Source organism: Selaginella moellendorffii, unplaced genomic scaffold (assembly GCF_000143415.4).
Source record: "Selaginella moellendorffii unplaced genomic scaffold, v1.0 SELMOscaffold_144, whole genome shotgun sequence".
NCBI classification, from domain to species: Eukaryota; Viridiplantae; Streptophyta; class Lycopodiopsida; order Selaginellales; family Selaginellaceae; genus Selaginella; species Selaginella moellendorffii.
In genome coordinates, this window is record NW_003314405.1 from 65,884 (window position 1) to 86,548 (window position 20,665).

At 44.6% G+C, this 20,665-nt stretch overlaps 5 protein-coding genes and 1 non-coding gene across 7 annotated transcripts; 3 read left to right on the forward strand and 3 right to left on the reverse strand.

Annotated features, from left to right (window-relative positions):
• Nucleotides 1-1,501: 1,501 nt before the first annotated feature.
• LOC9646477 lies at nucleotides 1,502-6,430 on the reverse strand. The gene is made up of 24 exons (XM_024666638.1): nucleotides 6,320-6,430; nucleotides 6,016-6,182; nucleotides 5,789-5,961; nucleotides 5,551-5,727; nucleotides 5,357-5,467; nucleotides 5,227-5,304; nucleotides 4,983-5,176; nucleotides 4,867-4,927; nucleotides 4,743-4,817; nucleotides 4,612-4,689; nucleotides 4,499-4,561; nucleotides 4,366-4,449; nucleotides 4,162-4,310; nucleotides 4,065-4,104; nucleotides 3,863-4,006; nucleotides 3,696-3,815; nucleotides 3,429-3,638; nucleotides 3,206-3,379; nucleotides 2,932-3,153; nucleotides 2,391-2,868; nucleotides 2,142-2,335; nucleotides 1,927-2,080; nucleotides 1,698-1,870; nucleotides 1,502-1,641 (listed from the first exon to the last, which is right to left on the reverse strand). The coding sequence occupies exons 2-23, from the start codon at nucleotides 6,158-6,160 to the stop codon at nucleotides 1,719-1,721; spliced, it is 3,276 nt and encodes a 1,091-aa protein (XP_024522406.1). The 5' UTR covers nucleotides 6,161-6,182; nucleotides 6,320-6,430; the 3' UTR covers nucleotides 1,502-1,641; nucleotides 1,698-1,718.
• Nucleotides 6,342-7,846, forward strand: LOC9646478 (phosphatidylinositol transfer protein 3). Of its 2 annotated transcripts, XM_024666637.1 has the most exons (6): nucleotides 6,342-6,516; nucleotides 6,605-6,781; nucleotides 6,892-6,990; nucleotides 7,081-7,326; nucleotides 7,399-7,635; nucleotides 7,694-7,846. In XM_024666637.1, the coding sequence occupies exons 1-5, from the start codon at nucleotides 6,373-6,375 to the stop codon at nucleotides 7,609-7,611; spliced, it is 879 nt and encodes a 292-aa protein (XP_024522405.1). In that variant the 5' UTR covers nucleotides 6,342-6,372; the 3' UTR covers nucleotides 7,612-7,635; nucleotides 7,694-7,846. The 2 variants fall into 2 exon arrangements, with proteins under 2 accessions (XP_024522405.1, XP_024522404.1); XM_024666636.1 differs by having other exon boundaries at nucleotides 7,399-7,846.
• A 523-nt stretch (nucleotides 7,847-8,369) lies between these two features.
• Nucleotides 8,370-11,320, forward strand: LOC9646156 (3-ketoacyl-CoA synthase 11). The gene has a single exon (XM_002992857.2). The coding sequence runs from the start codon at nucleotides 9,126-9,128 to the stop codon at nucleotides 10,962-10,964; it is 1,839 nt and encodes a 612-aa protein (XP_002992903.2). The 5' UTR covers nucleotides 8,370-9,125; the 3' UTR covers nucleotides 10,965-11,320.
• A 251-nt stretch (nucleotides 11,321-11,571) lies between these two features.
• On the forward strand, nucleotides 11,572-11,644 carry TRNAE-CUC. Its single transcript has one exon. It is a non-coding gene; the product is annotated as a tRNA-Glu (tRNA).
• A 109-nt stretch (nucleotides 11,645-11,753) lies between these two features.
• Nucleotides 11,754-12,392, reverse strand: LOC9646157 (copper transport protein ATX1). Its single transcript, XM_002992879.2, has 3 exons — nucleotides 12,372-12,392; nucleotides 12,235-12,310; nucleotides 11,754-12,156 (listed from the first exon to the last, which is right to left on the reverse strand). Exons 1-3 carry the CDS (start codon nucleotides 12,384-12,386, stop codon nucleotides 11,861-11,863), a joined length of 387 nt encoding a protein of 128 aa, XP_002992925.2. The 5' UTR covers nucleotides 12,387-12,392; the 3' UTR covers nucleotides 11,754-11,860.
• Nucleotides 12,393-13,557: 1,165 nt separating this feature from the next.
• LOC9646479 (phosphate transporter PHO1-1) lies at nucleotides 13,558-19,949 on the reverse strand. Its single transcript, XM_024666635.1, has 28 exons — nucleotides 19,831-19,949; nucleotides 19,600-19,765; nucleotides 19,343-19,543; nucleotides 19,161-19,255; nucleotides 18,792-19,091; nucleotides 18,557-18,736; nucleotides 18,461-18,507; nucleotides 18,281-18,404; nucleotides 17,958-18,219; nucleotides 17,825-17,906; nucleotides 17,689-17,773; nucleotides 17,195-17,631; nucleotides 17,080-17,137; nucleotides 16,552-16,609; nucleotides 16,231-16,504; nucleotides 15,967-16,174; nucleotides 15,775-15,898; nucleotides 15,667-15,715; nucleotides 15,537-15,608; nucleotides 15,341-15,473; nucleotides 15,153-15,267; nucleotides 14,847-15,090; nucleotides 14,673-14,777; nucleotides 14,577-14,621; nucleotides 14,372-14,524; nucleotides 14,005-14,283; nucleotides 13,819-13,955; nucleotides 13,558-13,731 (listed from the first exon to the last, which is right to left on the reverse strand). The coding sequence occupies exons 15-28, from the start codon at nucleotides 16,483-16,485 to the stop codon at nucleotides 13,638-13,640; spliced, it is 2,013 nt and encodes a 670-aa protein (XP_024522403.1). The 5' UTR covers nucleotides 16,486-16,504; nucleotides 16,552-16,609; nucleotides 17,080-17,137; nucleotides 17,195-17,631; nucleotides 17,689-17,773; nucleotides 17,825-17,906; nucleotides 17,958-18,219; nucleotides 18,281-18,404; nucleotides 18,461-18,507; nucleotides 18,557-18,736; nucleotides 18,792-19,091; nucleotides 19,161-19,255; nucleotides 19,343-19,543; nucleotides 19,600-19,765; nucleotides 19,831-19,949; the 3' UTR covers nucleotides 13,558-13,637.
• Between the last annotated feature and the right edge of the window lie 716 nt (nucleotides 19,950-20,665).

The following is a 20,665-nucleotide window of genomic DNA, read 5'->3' on the forward strand; positions in this document are numbered from 1 at the left end:
ATTTGAAGAAGCAAGCACCGTGACAAGAAGCGATGCTCCTGCTGTCCCTCAAGCATCCTTATTCTTGTCTTCGTGTTGTCAGCACCAGGAGTTCCCTGTTGTCTTGCACAATATTTTAGAGCATGAATACACAAGAACAAGTTTCTACAGGAAACATCATCAGCCCAAGTTAGAGAGGGGAGAATTTGATTGTCCAGTGTCCCGGCATTTAAAAACAAACGCTGAGAGAAACATCAACATGGGAATGCTGTACCTTTTGTCTACCAAACAACAGATGATATCCCTGGCTTGAAAAAACTTATTTGGAATGATTTTTGAGTCTAAAATACAGAACTAAAGGATATTCTTATTTATTTTAATTGTGAATAATATTTTTTATTTTGCTTTCATTAAAAATAAAATATCCACAGGTGTTCGGTATACTATTATTAAACCATTGGATTGGCTTGTAAGCTAGGGCTGATGAAATATGTTTATTTTATAATCTTACCTAATTAGTGTTTGCTATTAATTTATCTAACTTATCAGTAATAGAAATTGAGTTTATATATAATAGAAAATTGCCAAATATTGGCAAATAGCTTATCAACTACCACTATGGTAAAATCCAGGATTAGTATATGATAAATGTGAATATATTATAAGACTGTTCCCTCTGGATCTTTAAAACATGTAGAGTTAAATATAAAGTAGTTACTATTATTTTTCCATTGCGATAAATAAGATAGATGTATACTAACTCAACATCCAATTTTTATTTATTTTATATCAATTAGAATTATTTATTATTTAAAGATAAACAACTGTTTATTTTTAGAGTGATATTTTTAAACGTATAACTCTAAATAAACACAAAAATGGTAAATTATTTCTTGTGGATAACCACCCTTCTTGATTTCAAAAGCTCATATTAATGCTAATCAAAGTTGTATAAATAATAATTGAGAAATAGAAATGAGATTACTAGGTCTCAAGAAATGTAAACGTTTTTATTTATTATTGTAGTAAGAAATTCATTCATAAAATATTTTGTTAACATTCAATGTTTGAAAGCAATGCAATTTATGAAACCTCTAGATATAGCTAGTCCTCATAGGCCTTTACTGGATGTTTTTGTCTTTATACAAGTAGCAATTCAGTGATCTTTAGCAAAGAGGATTGCCGATGAAACAAAGAAGTCTGTGAGAGAAACCAAGGATGAGGTGACAGACAAAGCAAACTTTTAGCCTGTAAGAATAGAATTACTCCAAATTTTATTTTACTATAATTCCAACCTCATAGATCTGGAATCTTTGAGTTATCTTATCTTGGGTATAAAAAGTAGAAAGGTAGCATCTTCCATACTTTCTGAAAATGGTTTATATGTGCATGGGAGAGCTTACAATTAAGTATGGTTATTTTACATTAACGTTTTGGTTTGTTTTAATTTTGAATTTTAAGACGATTTCCCACAACCAAGGAAGAGAGTCCCACCAAAAAGACACACTCAAATAGTCAGCCATCAATGTAGGAAGGCCACACTTTCTGTGCTTGAGATTTCTGGAAAAGAAAAGAACAAAGAAATAGACAAACAGGGAGTTTACACGCAACCTCTTGTGTATCCTATTTCAATGGCGATCAGATACCTAGTGACGAGAAGGACTGCAATGAACACAAGTCATTCATTCTTAAAAATGAGAAAGACGTGAGATACTTACGGCTATCCCGTTTCGCTGCACCTAGTGAGCGGGGAACAAGCAGCTTAAATGCGGGAACGCTTGCACAAACTTGCAAACCAGGTCGGGATCAAGAGCCTGTTCCATCACAAGTCCTCCACGGCTTTGGATGCACAAGGCCAGGGACTTCTCCGCATCCGCCAATGCCAAAACTCCTGCAAAGTCAAAGCCGCTCAGGATCACCAAGAATGGATCTTTTGATGACACGCACCTAGCTCGATGTCTTGACCGTCTTCTTCCGTTCCACCTTCGGCATCTTCTATAGCTTCTTCCTCCAGCTCTCGCGCAGTCTCGGCATAGCGTTCCAGAAACTCGTCCTCTGTTTCCTCGCGCTCCTCCTCTTCGTCTTCCTCGTCGCTCACCTCCTAACGAAAGCGAACCGACAGATTTGAGTTACGTAGAGAACATTAAGTTTAGGTTCATCACCTCCGAGTACTCTTCTGAGTTGTCATTGGTATCGTCGTCTTCGTTACCGTCTTCCTCGCCTTCTGCTTTATTCGTCTGTTGAGCTTCTTTAAGGCGTACCGCAGCATCTAGTAGTGACACAAGGCACTTGCCGGCGATCTTCTCCGTTGTCCCGTTGTTGGCCAAGCGATCGACAAGTTTCAGCAGGCACATAACTGCATCAACGTCAAGAAAATGTAAGGCCTAATATGATCAGTCGTTGATACCTACCTCCAAGCTTGAGCTCAGTTTCAAGAACAAGGCCAGGATCAGCGTCTTTATCTGCCAGTGTTGCCATAGCTTCGGCCCATTGCAGGAAAGGCTCTGTGACATCCTTCGTTTTTCCAGCCACTGACAAAACTTTCTCAACTGTGTCCGGCAGCCCGACGTAGCACGATGAAATGACAAGAATGAGAGGCTTTGCCAATGGGACGTTGAAACTCGAAAGCTCTGTTAGCCGTCCGAATGCCGCCTCGGTGAATCGACATACCAACAGCTTCACTGCAGCCTCGCCCTCGAAAGACACCGACGTCGAATGTAGCAGAGTATGGGAAAGTCTGCAAGCCCGCCATGTAGCAGCAGCGTATGCAGATTCCATCCCCGAGCTTACGAAAGCAGCCATTCCTTCCAGAATGGAACGAGGCGGCACTGGAGGGGCTGGAGGTAACGGCGTTTCTGCGACACAAAACTGCTGCAGTGGACATCTTGCCTGTCAAAGTTTAAAGGATTTTAGTACGCAATTGAGAAAACAACGAGCAGTAGAGAGCTTTACGTTGAAAGCGATAATCTCCTCCATGGCATCAAAAACTGCCAAGTCTTCTTCTTCGTCCCACGCATTCCAATCAGCTATAGAATCGGCCCAGACTTGCACCAGGCGCTCAATCTTAAGCCTCGTCATATCGCTAGAATCCGATGTATGCTTGACGAGGCATCCGAGAATTACCGACGCGTCATTTAAGCACGACGGAGGTGTCTTTCCTTGCTCCGCGTCATTCTGCATCGTACTTTTAAACGTAAGAACTATAACATCCCACGACCAAGTATACCTCGGGCGAACAGATCCACGCACGTTGCAAAAGCTGCGCAAACGTATTTCTTAACGTTATGCAGCCTTCTCTCCAGTTCTTTATAGGCTCCTCATCGTTCTTACTGACACCTGGTTCTGCAGAGTCCCAACAATGCGCTAATGCAGCCATTGAAGAGAAGCCAAGCTCCACTACCTACACCACAAGTGGAAGCATAAGAGACATTAAAAGCAATGAGGCTAACCTGTAAGTCAGGAGGAGCAGGGAGATGCCTCAGAAGTTCGTCTTTGATCGACACAACAAGGTACGGCACATGTACAGCAGCATCCTCTTCTCCAGTCTCAACAGTAGTCGTCAGTAGCTGTAGCGCGTGCCTGGCATCATCGGCACCAGATTTGACAGAAGAAACGATCGCTTGCAGCAACGGAAACCATTTCACTGGCTTGTAATCCTCCTGAGAATATTTTTTTTCCTTGTTAAATTGACGATCACGATTTTTTTCGTAAAAGACCTCAAGAAGAGCTGCAAGAGCAGCAGCAGCAGACGCACGTGCAGGTCTCCAGGACACACCTCCAACATTCTCAGCCAGCATCGCGGATATCAGGGAGTCAAACACTGGCTGCTTCAGATCCTAATGAAACACAGAAGAGCTTAGTCAACGCCTTGAGTTGCTCAAACCTCAGGCAAGCAAGTTGCCAATTCCCCAAGTAGCCAGTTCGCATTTGCTAGCAGGAAAGGTGACGGAGGCGTCAAAGAATATATAGGAAAAACTCTTGAAAGGAGTATCATTTTCAGATACTCGGCCGACTGCGACTTAAAAAACTGCCAAACGATAGGACAGACTAAGACAATCTGAGAGTAAGAGATAAGAAAGTCATACCTGCTGAAGGGCGCCATATGCGAGCAAAACTCCGAAGTAGCTGCAAAACAGTGATAGTCACAGTTTACTACCTCCTTTAGAACGTAGCGCGTACTACCTTACAGTTGATTCAAAACACGTGCCGTCAGTTGGTAGAGGATATCGAGACAGATATGGCATGACTAGTAATTCTCCTGCTGTCCCGCGAGCATCCTTGTTTTTCCCTTTCTTGCGTTTGTTTGGTGTCTTCCCAGCACCAGCAGGTCCCTGCTTCTTTCACAGGCATATGTCAAAAATCCACAGGTCCCGCAAGAATACCTGCCTTTGACGTGGCAATAACCCCAAGAAGATTCAAAGCACTCCTCCTTGGTGTCAGTAAATCGTCCCTCCAACCACACGACTCGTCCTAAATATCACAAGTTACGGTATGAAAATTGACAGCCGAGAAGTTTTACCAGGTCAGAGGGGAGATTTTTCCGCAAGTATTCATCTTCATCATCGTTCCAATCAGCAACGTCCTACAGGAATTTTTAAAGTAAACGGTGAGACAGATCAACTTGCATTGTACCTTTTGGCTCAGCACCAGAGCCGAAACTATAGATTTCTCCAACAGAGAAGAAAATTGTGGGGACAAAAGTCGCCATCCCTGACAAACCATTTGCGAGTCAAGCTACACAATGCGAGAGCAGAAAAGCCTACAGGCCCAGTTTCTAGGATGTTCGCCAGCAAATCAAACGCCAAGGATATAATCCGCTCTTGCGCAACATGAATATCCTGTATGAGACACTTGTATACTATTGTCTTCGAATGCGCATACAAATACCTTTCCTGTTGTGTGGCTGCCTACAATCTTTAGCGATGCAGCGGAAATGGCTGATAAGAATCTGAGTCGGGCATCCAATCAGTTCCTCAGAATAGCGAAAGAAACTGTCAACATACTGTTCGGTGTGTTTTCGATGTCGTGCAACCAGTGTACAGCATATCTGTAAGCAACGCTTCCAAACCTTCAGTCTAGAAAATTGTTCCGAAAGGTCCATGGTTTGATCGACATTGACAATGTCCAGCAGCGCGAGAACATCTCCGATCCAAATTTTGAGGCAGGAAAGTACACTTGCTGGCATATGGGATCCTATCTGTAAAGCAAAGATACACATGGAAAAACTTGGAGAGAGAGCGATCTTACAGCGAGATGAAAAGTCTTTGCAATCACAAGCAAGACGTTGTCATGTGGCGCAAATCCTTTCTCTTTTGACTTTAAGGCCTTCATATCAGAGCAAGAGTTAAAAGAACTTTCAGTGCACGCGCACTTTTACCTGTTCAACAAGGTGGTGAAAAAACCCGTGAAGCGGCACAAGCAAATCGCTCGAGATGAGTTCCAGAAGCGGCGGAACAGGTTCTCTCGCAACAGTAGGATCGAGAAAGTACTGCAATACAAAAGTCCCGAATCACATCTGATAACAATAGCTTTGCAATTAGAACGTTAAAAAGAGACCTCTCTCATACGCACCTGGAATGGCTTGGTGATGGCCTGAATTGCAAGAAGAGCATTCAGAGTTTTGTAAGCAGGAGCAGTGGATCCATCAGCAACAAGATCACTGTTCTTGACCGCATTGTGCAACGCTGGAACGAGCTCTTGCCATGACTTTTCCTGGCCCGAAAAATCATGAGAAGCAACAATTCGAAACTGGAAAAAAAAAACCATGTCAGAAGAACATCTCTCCGATCCGATAAACTTAAGAACTTACAGCTTCTGTCAATAGATTGAGAACAATAGAATCCACTCGCAAAAGCACTTCCAAGAGTTGTTCTCTCAGATTTTTACGCTCGGCGCCATGGATCTTTTCCTTCTGGGCCCAATGCGCTCGCAAAAAATTCTTGAAGTACGTCGCGGCGGCAATCGCCTGCGTCCCATTCTGATCTGCGCGAAAGCGATTCAGAAAGAGAGGAGCTGAGACAATGCAAGGGATTTTACCTGCGGAAATCGCGAGAAGGCACTCGGCAAATCCAGTGACGGCCTCGGCGCTCGCGATGGCGGCAGTAGCAGAGGATCTCAATGCATCATCGGGACTGGCCGTGTCGATCAGCCACGCCTCGAGCTGCGCCCTCGGCACAGCCATTCCTCCAAAAGCGTCACGAACCCTAGAGCAAATAAAATTCAAAAAATTAGGGCTCGTCCAACTCTACCACTTTCGGCGAATGGAAACGCGCCACGTGGAAGATACGTGCCACGTGTTGTAGACCTGCTGAAGTCAAGCAAGGGTATAGCCAGCACTCACCACGCACAGATCCAAGCTTCCTGTTCTTGGCGCTAGGGTTTTACTCCACAGCGATGGCGAGCAAGAAAAAGAGGAATGGAGAGCCGGATCGCGAGGGATCGGAGCAGCCGCCGCAGCATCCATCGCCTCGCTCGTCAATCTGGAGGAATCGGAGCAAGGGCGACGACCCAGCCTCTCCGGAGGAAGAGCAAGCAAAGGTAATAATCTCTATCTCTTACTCTAGCTCTAGCTTGCGGAAGTGATTCCATAGCCTCTCTACTTCCGATCACCGTCTCCTTCTTCCAGGTGGATAGCCTGCGGTCGGCGCTGGGTTCTCTCACCGACAAATCGCAGCGCTACTGCACCGACGCGTGCCTCAAGCGCTACCTGCGAGCCCGGAACTGGAATCTAAAGAAGGCCGAGAAAATGCTTAAAGATTCTTTAAAGTGGAGGGCGACTTTCAAGCCAGAAAGCATCCGCTGGGTGAGATCTTAAATCCATGGCAAGCTTTTCTTCTGCTTGTTGGTTTTCTTTTTCTTTCTTTTCTCTCTGTCCTCGTTGCTGATGTTGATCGATGAATTTTCGTTTTCCAGGAGGACATAGCCATTGAATCCGAGACAGGCAAGGTGTATAGAGCCAATTTCGTGGACAACTACGGGAGAGCGATTCTTATAATGCGGCCTGCGAGACAGGTACTCCTTTACTTCTTTCTGTTGGTCGAGAGTTAAGATCTGGCAGCTTTTCTCCTCACCTTGTTTTTGGCTTTTCTCTCGATGGCACAGAACACCAAGGATCAAAATGGTCAGATACGGCAGCTGGTGTACTGTCTGGAGAATGCTGTTCTGAACTTGCCACCCGACCAGGAACAAATGGTGTGGCTCATTGACTTCCACGGTTGGAGCGTCTCTAACTCCGTTCCCCTCAGTGCCGCTCGCGAGACCGCTAATGTTTTGCAGAACCACTATCCCGAGAGGCTGGGCGTGGCGATTCTTTACAATCCCCCCCGGATCTTCGAGGCATTCTGGGCTGTAAGTGTCGAGTTCCCTTCTTCTTTTCCGTTTGCATGGTCAATAACTCGTGGCTGTTGCTTTGCGTTGCAGCTAGTCAAGCCATTCTTGGATCCCAAGACTTACAAGAAAGTCAAGTTCGTCTACAGCAAGGATCCCGACAGCGTCAAGCTGCTCGAGGACGTGTTTGACATGGAGAAGCTGGACACGTCCTTTGGAGGGCGCGGTAACTGCGAGTACAACCACGAAGACTACGGCAGGATGATGAAGCAAGACGACGTCAAGATGCAAGAGCACTGGCGCTAATCCGGAGCCGAGCTACTAACACCGGTAAAAATCGAAAGAGACCAACTTTCCGAAAGAAAAACTATTTTTCTACTATACACAGGAAGCTACAAGAGATCAGATCGGAGGAGATCCGAGAGAAGCATGAGAGAATCGATGTGGTGCTCGCTCTCTCGGAGCCTCTCTTCCGCCAAAAAGCAATGAATGCGAGCGGTTTGAGCGTCTCTCTCTCCCGCTCCGCATCCTTTCTTCTTTAGCTCGATCGATGGACCGGATTGATTGGTCGCTGGGATTCCCTGCCAGGCGAGAGAGATCACGATTTGGAGCGAAACTTGGTGGCAACTTTGATGATCCAACCCCGAGACGTGGATGGATGGCGTTGACCTCACTCTCGCGTGATGTAAATGGTTGGGACATTCAACCAACATGTGGACTCATTTAAGTTCCACCACTGGACTGTGTGTGGTGCTGAGTTGTTGGTGGATGGGACTTTATAATCACCGCGCCACCTTTTTGCGTGGTACTTGACCTAATAATAGAGGGAATGTCCATGTTAGAAGTTAGAACAAAGAGTTTTCCACCTTTTTTTTTCTCTCTTTTTCCCAATCAATGCTGCCACCACCAAGAACAAGGGGGAAGAAAAAGAGTTTTTGGCCATTGTGGCATGGCTATGGTTCTCGTTACGTCGTCTTCCTTTTAAAAGCTTTTGGAGCTGGAAATGGGCTGGCGGGTGGATGTTCAAGTAGTTATTGTGGCCGCATGATCCATCCATCGCCGAGAAAGAGAGAGAGCTTTCCATCGTTTTAAGTTTCTAAGCAATCCTGGATAATGCAAAGAGGAGGCCAGCCAGGAGGAAGAACAGTGTATCAGCGCGGCAGTAGCGAGCGAGCAAACTATAGTGTGGGAAAGAGAACGCTCTTCTCCGCTTGGAGGAATTAATTTCTTCCCTGGCACCGACCAGGTGGATTTCAATGCGGCCAGGGCCGTATCGTCTTAGAAAGAAAGAGCGCTTAGCCGGGAAAGATGGATCGCTGGCTGGTAAAAAGAGGGAGTGAAAAGCTGTCGATCGATCGAGACGACAAAGATTCGAAACGGCGTCCTCCTCGTTCCTCCATAGCCGCGAGCGAGCGAGGTTTTCTTTCTAAGTCCTAGTATTTAAACTGGTTTTAGTTGAGGCATCTCGCTCGCTCGGTCCTGCGGCGTTTGCGTTTGTTCCTCCTCCTCTCCTCTCGCGCAAACTTGCCTCTCTTCGTTTTTTTCTCTTTTTTTCCTCGTTCCTCTTGGCGCTGGCAATGCTGGTGCTGCTGGTGCTGGAATCCTCGTGGAATCGCTTGCGCCCACAAGTTCTTCCACTCCCCGGCTGTTCTAGCTAGTTTCTCTCGAGTAGTTTGTAAGAAATATTCGTCTCAGGTACGTACGTCATTCCTTTTTCTAAGTTGGAAGAAGATCGAGCATGATTTGAAAGCTTGTGAATCTTGCAAGCTTTGAACTTCAGATCGATAGATTCACTTTCACTAAAGAGAAGAAGAGAGAAGATGGGATCCGGAGGAACTTTCAGTGATGACCCAGCAGCAGCAGTGCCAGCAAAGAGAAGAACAGCATCACCATCGCCACCACCACCTCTCCACAGATCCATCTCTCTCTTCCTCTCCCGCTATGTCTTCACACTCCACGCGGCGGCGCAAGCCACGCTTCTCCTCCTCGTCTCCGCCATCGCCTCAGGCCACCTGGATCTCTCCACCATCGCCCACCACCGCGACGCAATCGCCCACGACCTCCTCTCCATCCAGGCCGCGGTCAAGAGCTCCAAGCTCCTGGGAATCACCTCCGTCGCCACCATTTTCTCGCTGGGATGGATCGCGGCGCTGTGGCTCCTGCTGACGCGCAAGAAGAAGAGAACCGGCGTCTACATCGTCGACTTCGCGTGCTACAAGCCCGACGACAAGCTCAAGTGCTCGGCGGAGCTCTCGGAATGGTTCGCCAAGCGGCTGGGCGTCTACACCGAGAAAACCATGGAATTCTTCAAGAAGGTCTATCTCAAATCCGGAGTGGGCGACGAGTCTTACGCGCCGCCCGCGATGTTCCACCACCCCAACGCGGATCTTAGCTGGAAGCAAGCCCGCGCCGAGGCGGAGCTCGTCATCTTCGGCGCGGTGGACGAGCTCCTGGCCAAAACCGGGATCAAATCCAAGGACATTGGCATCCTGGTCGTCAACAGCAGCTGCTTCAATCCCACTCCCAGCCTCTCCTCGATGATCGTCAATCACTACAAGATGGGGACCGACATCCGGAGCTTCAACCTGGGCGGGATGGGCTGCAGTGCCGGCATCATCGCGATCGACCTCGCCAAGGATCTCCTGGGGATGCATCCAAACACGTACGCGCTGGTGGTGAGCACCGAGAACATCACCCACAACCTCTACCTGGGCAACAATCGCCCCATGCTCGTCACGAACTGTCTCTTCCGCGTCGGCGGCGCCGCCATCCTCCTGAGCAACCACCCCTGCCACTCCCCCGGCGGCGCCGCCGCTGGCAAGTACGAGCTCCTCCACACCGTACGCATCCACAACGGCGGCGACGACAAGGCGTACGGATGCATCACCCAGGAGGCCGACAGCGATGGCGTTCTTGGGATCACGCTCACCAAGCACATCATGGTCGCCGCCGCCGACGCGCTCAAGAAGAATCTCACCAAGCTCGGCCCGCTCGTTCTTCCAATCGGCGAGCAGCTCCACTTCGCGGCCAACGTGATCGCGCGCAGCGTCTTCAAGCTCGATCGCAAGCCATACATCCCGGACTTCAAGCTCGCCTTCGATCACTTCCTGCTCCACGCCGGCGGCCGCGCGGTGGTGGACGAGCTCGAGAAGAGCTTGCGGCTGGGTGAGGAGAAGATGGAGGCGTGCCGGATGACGCTCCATCGATTCGGGAACACCTCGAGCAGCTGCGTGTGGTACGAGCTCGCGTATCTCGAGGCCAAGGGGAGGGTGAGGTATGGCGATCGCCTGTGGCAGCTCGGGGTTGGATCGGGATTCAAGTGTAACAGCGCCGTGTGGCGAGCGATCCGCGATATCGATCGACCCAAGTCGATGAATCCCTGGCTGGATTGCATCGATGAGTATCCACTGGAAGTTCCAACTGACATGGAAGATATCCCGCGCCGGGAGAAGCTCTACTTCCAGACAGTGGATGGATTGATCGTGGATACCAGTACGGGTCAAGCGTATGCCAAGGATGGATCGCTCGTGACGAGCGATTATAGAGCTCCAGCCCCGGATCATCCATCCTCCGCGGCCGGAGAGAATCATCGTGATCATCCAGCCAGGGAGAATAGGGTGATCTTGTCCAACGGAACCAATGGCGTCCACCACCACTAGGCACGGATCGTGGATCCAAGAACACGATGCATGGGATGTTCGTTTCGACGACGGTATATCAAACGGGTTGCATTGATTCGTTCCAACTTCCAGCGAGAGTTCTTCCAAGTTCTTCCAGGGCCATGGTTTTAGGATTTGAGAAAATTTGATTGGTTTGTGGGTTTGAGATTCATAGAGTGTCATTCATGCCGGCTATGGTGGACATCTCTCTTTTTCTGATATTTCACTTCTCTTGGGGAGGGATTTTATTAGAGCGAGCCAGATGTCCTCCATAGCCAGCGATTGCTTCACAGCTCCTCCTTAATAATCACCAAGAAAGAAGGAGAATTCAATGCCCGCCATCTTTTCCATATCAATGCCGAATCAACGTATACCCAAACCCGTTTTTTGGTTCATTCTAAAACGAGGACCAGCGCTGACTGGCAGTGCGACACATATCCATTATTGACTTCGAATCGTGGACTGAGAAGATTGTCAGGGTTGGTCAACTACTAGCTTTGTTCTCTTACTCGTTTCAGTCCATCCAGTCAAAGATTTCAAATCTGGTCAACTTGGGTTATGGGAAACTCTATATTATTAACCCAACCAGAGAAAAATCTAACGAGATTCCGTTGTAGTCTAGTCGGTCAGGATACTCGGCTCTCACCCGAGAGACCCGGGTTCAATTCCCGGCAACGGAACTAGGAACTACCTTTTATATTTACTTGTGATTTGCGAGATCTTGCAAGAGCTTGATTTTTTTGCAGGACTTTCTTCTAGCGTTTTAAAGTGTTCTATCATTCTTCGTCCTTTCGTCTTCAATGTCATATCTTTGACAAACTATTGATTCCGGATATGGTAGTTTCACAAAGGATTAACCTTGAGGAACTTTAGGAACAAGAACAGAACCTCAACATTCACATGATAGAGCAACCATTTGGATTGTCATCACTGAAGAAGAAGGAATCCCCGACTGGAAATGTCGTAGCACTTTCGCGCTGTTCTTGCTGGCCAGAAGATTTCACCTTGTTCCCGCCGCCGCCCACCGCCTTGTGATCCGACCCTCTGGCGGCGCCGCTACTGTCTTTGGCACCGGCCAGCTCGACGTTCTTGCCAGTCTTTTTGGCGATTTGCTTGACGACTTTGCTCGAGTCGAAGCTGCCAGTGACCGTCACCTTCTTTTGTGTGAGATCCACAGTGATGGATTCCACTCCTGGTGCATTGGAGAGTTTGATCAATGGGTGGGCGATCCACACAAAGGAAGACAAAAATGGAAGCTTTGCTTGGTTACCTTCCACTTGACCGATCGCCTTTTTCACCTTGCGAGCACAGCAGTTACAGTTGATCTGGACCTTGAGCACGACACTCTGGAGAATCGATTGCTCAGTGCTTTGAGATCTAGAAAACGATTGATTTCCACAACTCTACCTCAGATTTCTTCATCTTGCTGCTGGCGTAGATATCTTCAGCGGTGGAATCCAAGATCCTAGCGGCAACTGACATTCTTCCTTGTTTCTCTCTTTTCTATCTTCTTCTTTGCTCGGTCCGTCCGTTGCTTGCTTCGTTCGATCGAGTGAATGTGTCAGTAAATTTAAGCCGTTTTTCCCAACGCCGAGGCACCGGGAGCCTCGTATACGTGTGGTGTGACTGATTGAGATTTGTGAATCTCCACGTACGGAAGTTAAATCTTGTCACGAAACTTTTCCTCGAGAGGCTAGTTTGTGCGCCATTACTCTAGGAAGTACCATATATATTGTTATGCTTAGCAACCAATTGTTTGGTTTGCAGCGAAATCATTCATTCATTCCTCTGGTGTATCCATTTGTGCTTGTTTCTTAAATAATGTTAAACACTTTTCCTAACATTACATAATTTCTATTATTATTATTTTATATAAAAAATAATTTGTATATACCTAAAATATGCTTGAATATTTTGGGATATTTTACCATCTAACGGTTGTTATTTATATAGATTAATTTCGTATTAATATTTATAAACATGTTTATAATGTATAAGTTTTCCTAAACACTTCCTAGTATATTCTAGTTTATTCTGCCATTTAATGGTTGATATGCAATAAAATTAATCTTATGTTTATAAATTATAAACATCCATGATCAATTGGATTAATAAATAGGAATAACATTACTATTAAGCAAACCAAGAATTACTGTATGAAATGTGCAGCAAATTATTTTATAAATTTATTATTTGTTAAAATTTTGTTAATTAAATTTGCTCTTTTAAAAAATTTAAATATCTACAAATTGTACAAAAAGTAATAAGCTCTTGACAAATATAATTATATATTTAAATTTGTCAGAATAAATGGCATTAAAATAAAATGTCTGAAAACTTTATTACAATGGTATTTTCATCCAAATCATATTAACGAATATTTATTGCTATTAGTTCTTTGACACAGTAATTATAATTAGTTTTAAAAATATAGCTAATACTTTTTTTCTCTTAAAGAATTGGTAATTGCAAAATATGTACTATTATGCATAAATAAATATCAGAAAGTTTATTTGAATGAATAATAATCAAAGCATGTACTCAAGTATATTCTAATTAAATCATCATACTAAAAATAAAAACAATGTATATATAATGTTTTTAAAAGAAAGGAGTTTATTATTTTTTGGTTTTCAACAAGGTGTTGACTAACTAAAATTGTGTTAGCATGTTTTAAGCTAAAGTGTCATCCATTTGTTTGAAGGGCAATGGCACCGCTCTCACTGCCCTGTATCTGCCAACATTGTTGAGGTGTTCGTTCTCCAATCTGAATATTTGAAAATAGAAATATTAACAATGTCAGAAATGACACACATCCAAAAAATTTAGAAAGCTACAGCATAAAAATTCTCACCTGTAGAAATTCCAATGCCCTCGTCGGATCACCTCAAGCGCTGCAAAAAACAAGTCTATTATCATGAGCTCAATCTCTGTCCCAGGAGGATGAGTCACGGAGTAAATCCATGCCAGCCTCAGTATCACGTTCAAAGCCTGCATTTCCTGGACTTATAAGGTCAAACTTAAAACAGAAAGATGTTACCATGGAAAGGAAGTACGTGATCTTGCGCTTGAGAATCAGTTGGTCTCTCAGCCATGGATTGAAAGACTTTGGCTGGAGAAGCCCCCAATCCACCACAATATCCCAGTATAACTGGTACACTGTCGCAAAGATGGATGAAATCACGAAGATGCCCAGCCAGAACTCCGACTTGATTCGAGAGTACGTGAGCCGGACCACAACAGCAATTAGCGCCGAGAGATACTTTCCACCATTTGCAATGTGTGCAGTGTCGTGCTCGTCCATCCATCTCCTCCAGCACTGCCAAAGTTTGCAACATTATCACATGAGATACAATAAGAAAAGGATATGGTGGTACTTCTATAAGGTATTCGCTATGATTGATTACCTGCATTAGTCGCCACCAGTATGGAAGCACCGAGATAAGGTACTGGAAGGACTTAAACAATGTGCTCTTTGTACAAGCTCCGGTGTTTCTTGTTCTAAAAAAGCCACCTCCGTAGTAGCAGGAGATATACCCAAGGTTTCGCAAAGCAGGCACCTGATGCGATTTACGTTTGTAAGTCTAGGAATACTAGTTTCTAAACACAGACCTGGCTAGTGAGTTGATCAGCAAGGAAAAAGTCCGCAAAGACGACCTGTAAAAAACGCGAACAGTGGCTAAGGAGATATCTTAGAACACGTCTTACCTTAAACAAGGGAGAAGAGATAATTCGCCAAGTACACCTGAGGAACGCTGCTCGTGACGATTTGTAGCAAATATCCAAGGGGCAAATTAAGAGAAGGATGAGGAGCTGTCCATGGAAAGAACCAAGTTACATAAATATTGACGAACAATTCAAGCTAATGGAGAGTATTGGCACCAGGAAGACAACGAGCGCGATGATTTCGCTATCAACGTGAGTAACTGTGTAAGTTGCGAGATGAAAGATCATTCCGATTATGATAAGAGTTGTCAAGCCCGTGCTGAGGAGAAGCACGTCTTGGTGTCTGAGCTCCTGCTTGGGTGAAAACTCGAAAATGAAGGTGTAGTTGATGCGAACCTGCTTCCAGACGTAAATGTTCCATCCATACATGTACAAGTGTAGCACGAACAAGAAAAGTGTGCTGTAAGAAACAAAAGAACTCGGAAACATACAAAACTTTCATAAAAGTATGGCACTGTTTACCTGAACACGGGGAAGACTGCTTGTATGTACTTCGTTGTGATCCCGTCCTTGTTTCCAAGCACAAGGATTAACACAAACGCTGCTAGGAGACTCCAGGAGCAACCACTGAAGAGGCCTATAGATTTTAATAGAAGAAGGTTAATTAATAACGACGATCCGAATGAATGAAATGGATATCCTGCTCTTACCCAGGATAAAGTTTATATTTCCATGATTGCTCGCAGAGTGTATGGGCCTGAGATATGCCATGGCTTGCTTTCGGTTGCCTTTCGTAAAGTGCAGAGTGAACACTCTCTCTACACGGTCCATAAACTTTACTACCTGGAGTGCATTGGAGCAATGAAATCCCATCAGCAAGACCCCCAAAGGAAAATTTCTTCACACCTTGTCCGACGTTGCAAAATGAGAGTTTTCGACCATCTTCAGATAACTGCCAGACGCATTCTGTCCAGTCACCTGAGAATTTAAAAAACCTTTTAGAAGTCTGCAGTAATTTGCCATTTTCCATAAGTACCTTGTCAAATTTCTTGAGGATCTTGACGAATGCCATCATGTTCAAGGAGCTGCCAAGTAAGTTTTCAACACTTTGAGAACATGGATCAATCGTATAGAGGTCATTCACCTGAAGTTTCTTAGGAGTCGAAGCCCACGATAAAATTCGACAAAGGCCGTCTGGAGCATCTTGGCTGCTCGCTGAACCTTTCCTTTGTTACCGGGGCTCCCCTTCAAGCTCTGAGATTCGTCATCTACAACATGGCAGAGATCAAACGATTCCAAGTTAAGTGCTACAGAATTAGAGGCTGCTATAACGAACCTTGCATAGCAATGAGCTCTTCCATTTGGATGTGAAGTTGCTGTGCTTGAGCATCGTACTCGTCTTCCTTGCATCTAAAAAACTTGTCCACTTTGTTGAGTTGATCGTCAAGGCCGAAAAAGAAGCTCTTTTCGTGATCCGATCGAGTTCCGAACAGCTCCGTCTCGTAAAAATCCTCGCCATCTCCAGTTCTCGTCTTGTGCACAACCTGATCATATTGAAGTGTTTTGTTTTGTCTTTACAGTCCAGAACATCATCACAAACCATGGACGTTTCCGAGGATATGGATTGTTCGCAGCAGCTGCTCAGAATGGCGCTGGGATTTTGCAGCAAGTTTTGAAGCTTGCTCTTGTCAACCGAGAAGACATTTGGATCGAACACCTTGTGCTGCTGGTTCTTGGTATGTAGGATCTGGTTTTTGATTCTCTTGACAACTTTCTTGAGCTGCTTGTAGTCGCAGTACTTCACCCGCCACTCTGGGACGAGCTGGCTCTCCAGCTGCTTCTGGAACTTCACCATGCCTGAAAGCTTGGATTACCTGAGGCGAACATCGTCAAGAAAACGATCAAGCAAGAGATGAAATACCTGGAGGAAATGGTGTCAAGTTCAGAATGCCTCTTCAAACTTTTCTGGCGCCTGTGCTCTGGAAGCAGAGGAAGAACAGCGGCAGTGAGCATATGACGAGACAAATGGTGGCGTGGAATCATCAAATGCATGGTGCTGGGGAGGAGGAGCACCGATTCTCACAAGAAAACAGCGTCTTAAGATCATCTCTGGAGAAAAGGGGGAAAGCCTTCGTTTCTCGCCGAGGCCAACGAACAATTACTTAAGAATACGTTTTCCCGAGTGAAACTGACGAAGCAGAGTGCAAGAGGAGAGAAGAAGCAAGCGATCCATTGGCCTATGGAACAAAAAAAGGAAGCAAAAGGACAGGGAATGCAGGGGAATCTACATGAAAAGAAGCTGTCATAAGTTACACACTTACACACACACAGCTCTCTCTCTCACACACACTTCAACTCTTTTCTTGTCAACACGAGTAATTTATGCGAGCGAAAGGGAATGAAAGAATCATTTGAGCATCTAAAGCATGGAAGGAAGCGAGGCACGTACTCTTTCTGGAAATCACGCTTATGGAACGTTTTTGTTTCGTCGGAGTGGCGCAACCAAACTGAAAGAATCACAAGCTCAGAACCACGAAAACAGAGGCAAAACAAAACAAGCTTACTCTTGAAAGGGGACGAAGAGAAGAATAACCAAAGGAGCCAAGCTTGGATTCGAGAGAGTTTGTCGAGTTCTCGAGGTGAGAGCCCTTTGCTCACTCAAAAACTCGGAGCCTTCTCTCCTTTGCGAGAGGAAGAGGGAGCGGGGGGAGTTTGCAATGAAGGTGGTGGTCGCATTTTATACTCTGGTTGGCCGACTAGAGACACTCAAGACATGGAAGAATAGTGGTGTGATAATTGCCCGACTATCATCAAAGGGGGTATAAGGGTGAGAACTTTGCTTTGAATCACTGGATATGCAGCTCGGGATATGCTGAGAGAAGTCCCCCATACCACGGAGAAAGAAAGAGAACGAAAATAAATGCATTTTAGCTTATCTTCCATTCGCAATGCTCCACCTTGTTAGTGGCCCGATTATACTTTTCCTTTTCCTTGCCAGATTCTGCACGATTCTTCGCTAAGAAAGCCAAAACTTCTGGCTGTAAAGCATTGCACGTACCAGCCTGTGTGTTTTTAACATTGATCCGCATCGTTTTGTTGACGACGTGGACCCCAACCCGCCGGGTTTTTTCTCCTTCCATTTGCTGTTCATCGAAAGCTTGCTGAGAGACGCGATTTAAATCCAGAATACAAACCTCTCCGTTGCTACTGATGAGTTTGATCCCTGTCGTTCCGACCTGAGTGTGCCTGATTCTCGCTTTTGATCCTGATGTCACCCTGTTCTACAGCAACCACCATGAATGGATGAGTATAAATGTGTAAACATACCCTCGTCTTGTCGCAAGTGACACTACCGTTTGGAGTGGATTATTAAAGACTTGTCGATCATAGATGGAATGTACACGCGTGTGCGTTTGGATCCACATTCCATTCCATTAAGTGTAGAACTGGCTCCTTTTCAATGCGTTGTAAGTCGACCTCGACCATCGATCGTCGCAGTAGGGGCTCCACACTGGCCTGAGTGGGCATCTGTCTCGTTTTTCTTCACCATATATCAATCTCAGTAAACCTGGAATATATTTGTATGCCACTGCACACACAGCAGCATCCACAAAATTAGATTCCAGAGCTGATAACTTTTACATGGTCACCTGGCCGATGACTCGTGCTTATTTTTCGCCTATCGTTGGCTGTGCCTCCTACATTAGGACCAAAGGTCTTCCCGCATAACCATCAAGCCACGTTTCGTAATACACTCGCATAAGGCATGTCATCCTGTAAGAGAAGCAAAGCTGAATAACTCCACCAAAACAAAGCGATAAGAACGCCACCTTATATTGAAACACGGCAGTTGTCAAGCGATAATTCAGCTCTTCGTCTGGAATGCAAAAGAATAATGCATATGACTCAGAAAGAACTTAACGTACCAGTTCGCTAGCACTTATCAAACTTGACAACCCAAGTAACGTCCCCAACCTTCGTCGCACGAATTCGATCAACCTACATACAGAAGTTCTTTCCCCTGTGAATACCGTGGAGGGGACGTAGAATCTCAACGCTCCTACGTCTTCTAGTCCGCACGGAGTGACCAGCGTTGAGTCAGGGGCCTGCCAGCCATTTCATTGCTGAAGCATCCAAAACTACTAAACACGAGGAACTTACCATTGGCCTTTTCAAGTGTTCAAACACCTCATGGGAGCTTTCAACCTCGCCTCATAACCATCTCACACAGTAGCACCACTTCACGTCAGATCAACCATCCAGCAGTGAGCTGGCTCCAGTAAGTCGGCATCCCTGTGCGAAACACAAGGATCAAACTTGAACTCTCGGATAGCTTGTAAGATTCCTGAAGCCCATCTTTCAGTGGCACGAAAGATCAGCGCCTCTGCCAAAGATCTCGAAAGCTGCTCAAGGGAGAACCTCCCTTTCCTGTCCTCCACTGTATATGATTTTACCATCCAACTGGAAGAAAAAAAAGAAAAAGGATTAGATCACAAAAGCTTTGAACGATCCTCTAAAAACTTGCCCCACTCATTCAATCTCTTCAACAGTGTCTCCACAACCCGAGGAGCCTCTGCCTTCTTCAGCTTGAAGCTGACTTTGTGAGGTCGCTGTTCTGTTAGTTCCTACAGGAAAAAAAATAAAAAAAGCCAGGACGAGATAGAGAAAAACGTTGTAAACACAAACAAAGAGAGGATATGGAATCTTTCTACCTGGAACGTAAGCTCTGGAAACTTGGAAGTCTCAAAGAAATATGCAAAGATACCTTATCAACTTATACTAAGAAATGTAGCATAATTATAATAAAAATAACATTCTGCCATAGCTATAACTATATAGAGGACGTTTGATTTATCATTGCCTTGTCAAATAGCCTCAAAAATCAATATAATCAATGATTTATTTTAAATGCCCTAATAGTCTCTGTTAGATAAAATTAAAAATATAGATATACTTCAATGTAAAATACCTTTGTAAATTCATACTGTTTTATTATCTAAGGTTATAAGATGGATATTAAAATATTTGTCTTCTGATCACCTTTTTTTCCCAATTTTAGTTTTCATATTGAAATGTTGTTAATATGAAATCATTTGATTAGATTTTCCTTCACTTAGATTATTAAGCATTCAACACTGAAATAAACTTGGAATATTAGAATAAATATGAAGAATATTTTAGAGCAATAATATAAACTTACCTCATCAACTTCTGCTACAAAATAGAACCCAATCATATTAAAGACATATAGTAATAACTATATAAAGCATATTTATTTACCTTCTTTTTGCAAAACCACCTCATAAAAATATAGATTAATGATCTGCTTTAGAATAGTATTTGTTAGATAAAACAAAAAACTTAAATACTAAATACCTTTACAAACCCATATTTTTCTTCCCTCTAGGATTATGGGATGAAGAGCAAAATGTTTTTCCATGATCGTCTCCTGCTTTTCTTCTTTCTCAAATTTAGTTGTCACTAGCTTAAATATTTCTTGCACATCTTCTGCTTTGGGATTTGTAGTTAGCTTGCTTTTGAGAAGACATGCATCCAAAAAGCTTATAAAGCTTCCCTTGGTCTCATCCACCATTGCATTCACTATTTCTCCAACACCAGCAAAATGTCCTCCAACTTTAGCCCCAATAAATAATAGGATCAATGTATATTTAAGTACTGGAGCAAATTTCTTGAGCCAATTTGGTGGGAGATCCAATTCAACACCTTTAGAACTCTTCACTTGATGACCTTTAGTTCCCTGAGTATAAGTTCCTCCAGGCCATTCACACAAGTAATGAAGTTTAACATGTGTTCCCAGTATTTTACTGTAATTTTTCCACCTGTTATTCTCATCAAGAATATATGGATATTTTGGGCAATCTGTCTCCAATTTCAATAATACCTGCAAACATGTTGTATGGATTGTATTCACTTTTTCCATGGTAAACTTGAGTTCATTCTTGAGCTTGTTAATGCTTACTTCAATGTCATCAAGTTTCATATCCACCTTATCAAAACGGTTCTCCATTTTATCA

Coding starts and splice junctions, on each gene's coding strand:
- LOC9646477 (XM_024666638.1), bottom strand. CDS start 6,160: ATGGCTGTGCCGAGGGCGCAGCTCGAGGCGTGGCTGATCGACACGGCC. Junction 4,818..4,866: donor GCAGCCACACAACAGGAAAG/GTATTTGTATGC, acceptor TGTCTCATACAG/GATATTCATGTTGCGCAAGA. Junction 4,311..4,365: donor GGGTTATTGCCACGTCAAAG/GCAGGTATTCTT, acceptor TGAAAGAAGCAG/GGACCTGCTGGTGCTGGGAA.
- LOC9646478 (XM_024666636.1), top strand. CDS start 6,373: ATGGCGAGCAAGAAAAAGAGGAATGGAGAGCCGGATCGCGAGGGATCG. Junction 6,517..6,604: donor CGGAGGAAGAGCAAGCAAAG/GTAATAATCTCT, acceptor TCCTTCTTCCAG/GTGGATAGCCTGCGGTCGGC. Junction 7,327..7,398: donor TCTTCGAGGCATTCTGGGCT/GTAAGTGTCGAG, acceptor TTTGCGTTGCAG/CTAGTCAAGCCATTCTTGGA.
- LOC9646156 (XM_002992857.2), top strand. CDS start 9,126: ATGGGATCCGGAGGAACTTTCAGTGATGACCCAGCAGCAGCAGTGCCA.
- LOC9646157 (XM_002992879.2), bottom strand. Junction 12,157..12,234: donor GGCGATCGGTCAAGTGGAAG/GTAACCAAGCAA, acceptor CCAATGCACCAG/GAGTGGAATCCATCACTGTG.
- LOC9646479 (XM_024666635.1), bottom strand. CDS start 16,485: ATGGTGAAGTTCCAGAAGCAGCTGGAGAGCCAGCTCGTCCCAGAGTGG. Junction 14,778..14,846: donor TCGCGCTCGTTGTCTTCCTG/GTGCCAATACTC, acceptor TTCCATGGACAG/CTCCTCATCCTTCTCTTAAT. Junction 13,732..13,818: donor GGGCATTGGAATTTCTACAG/GTGAGAATTTTT, acceptor TCAAATATTCAG/ATTGGAGAACGAACACCTCA.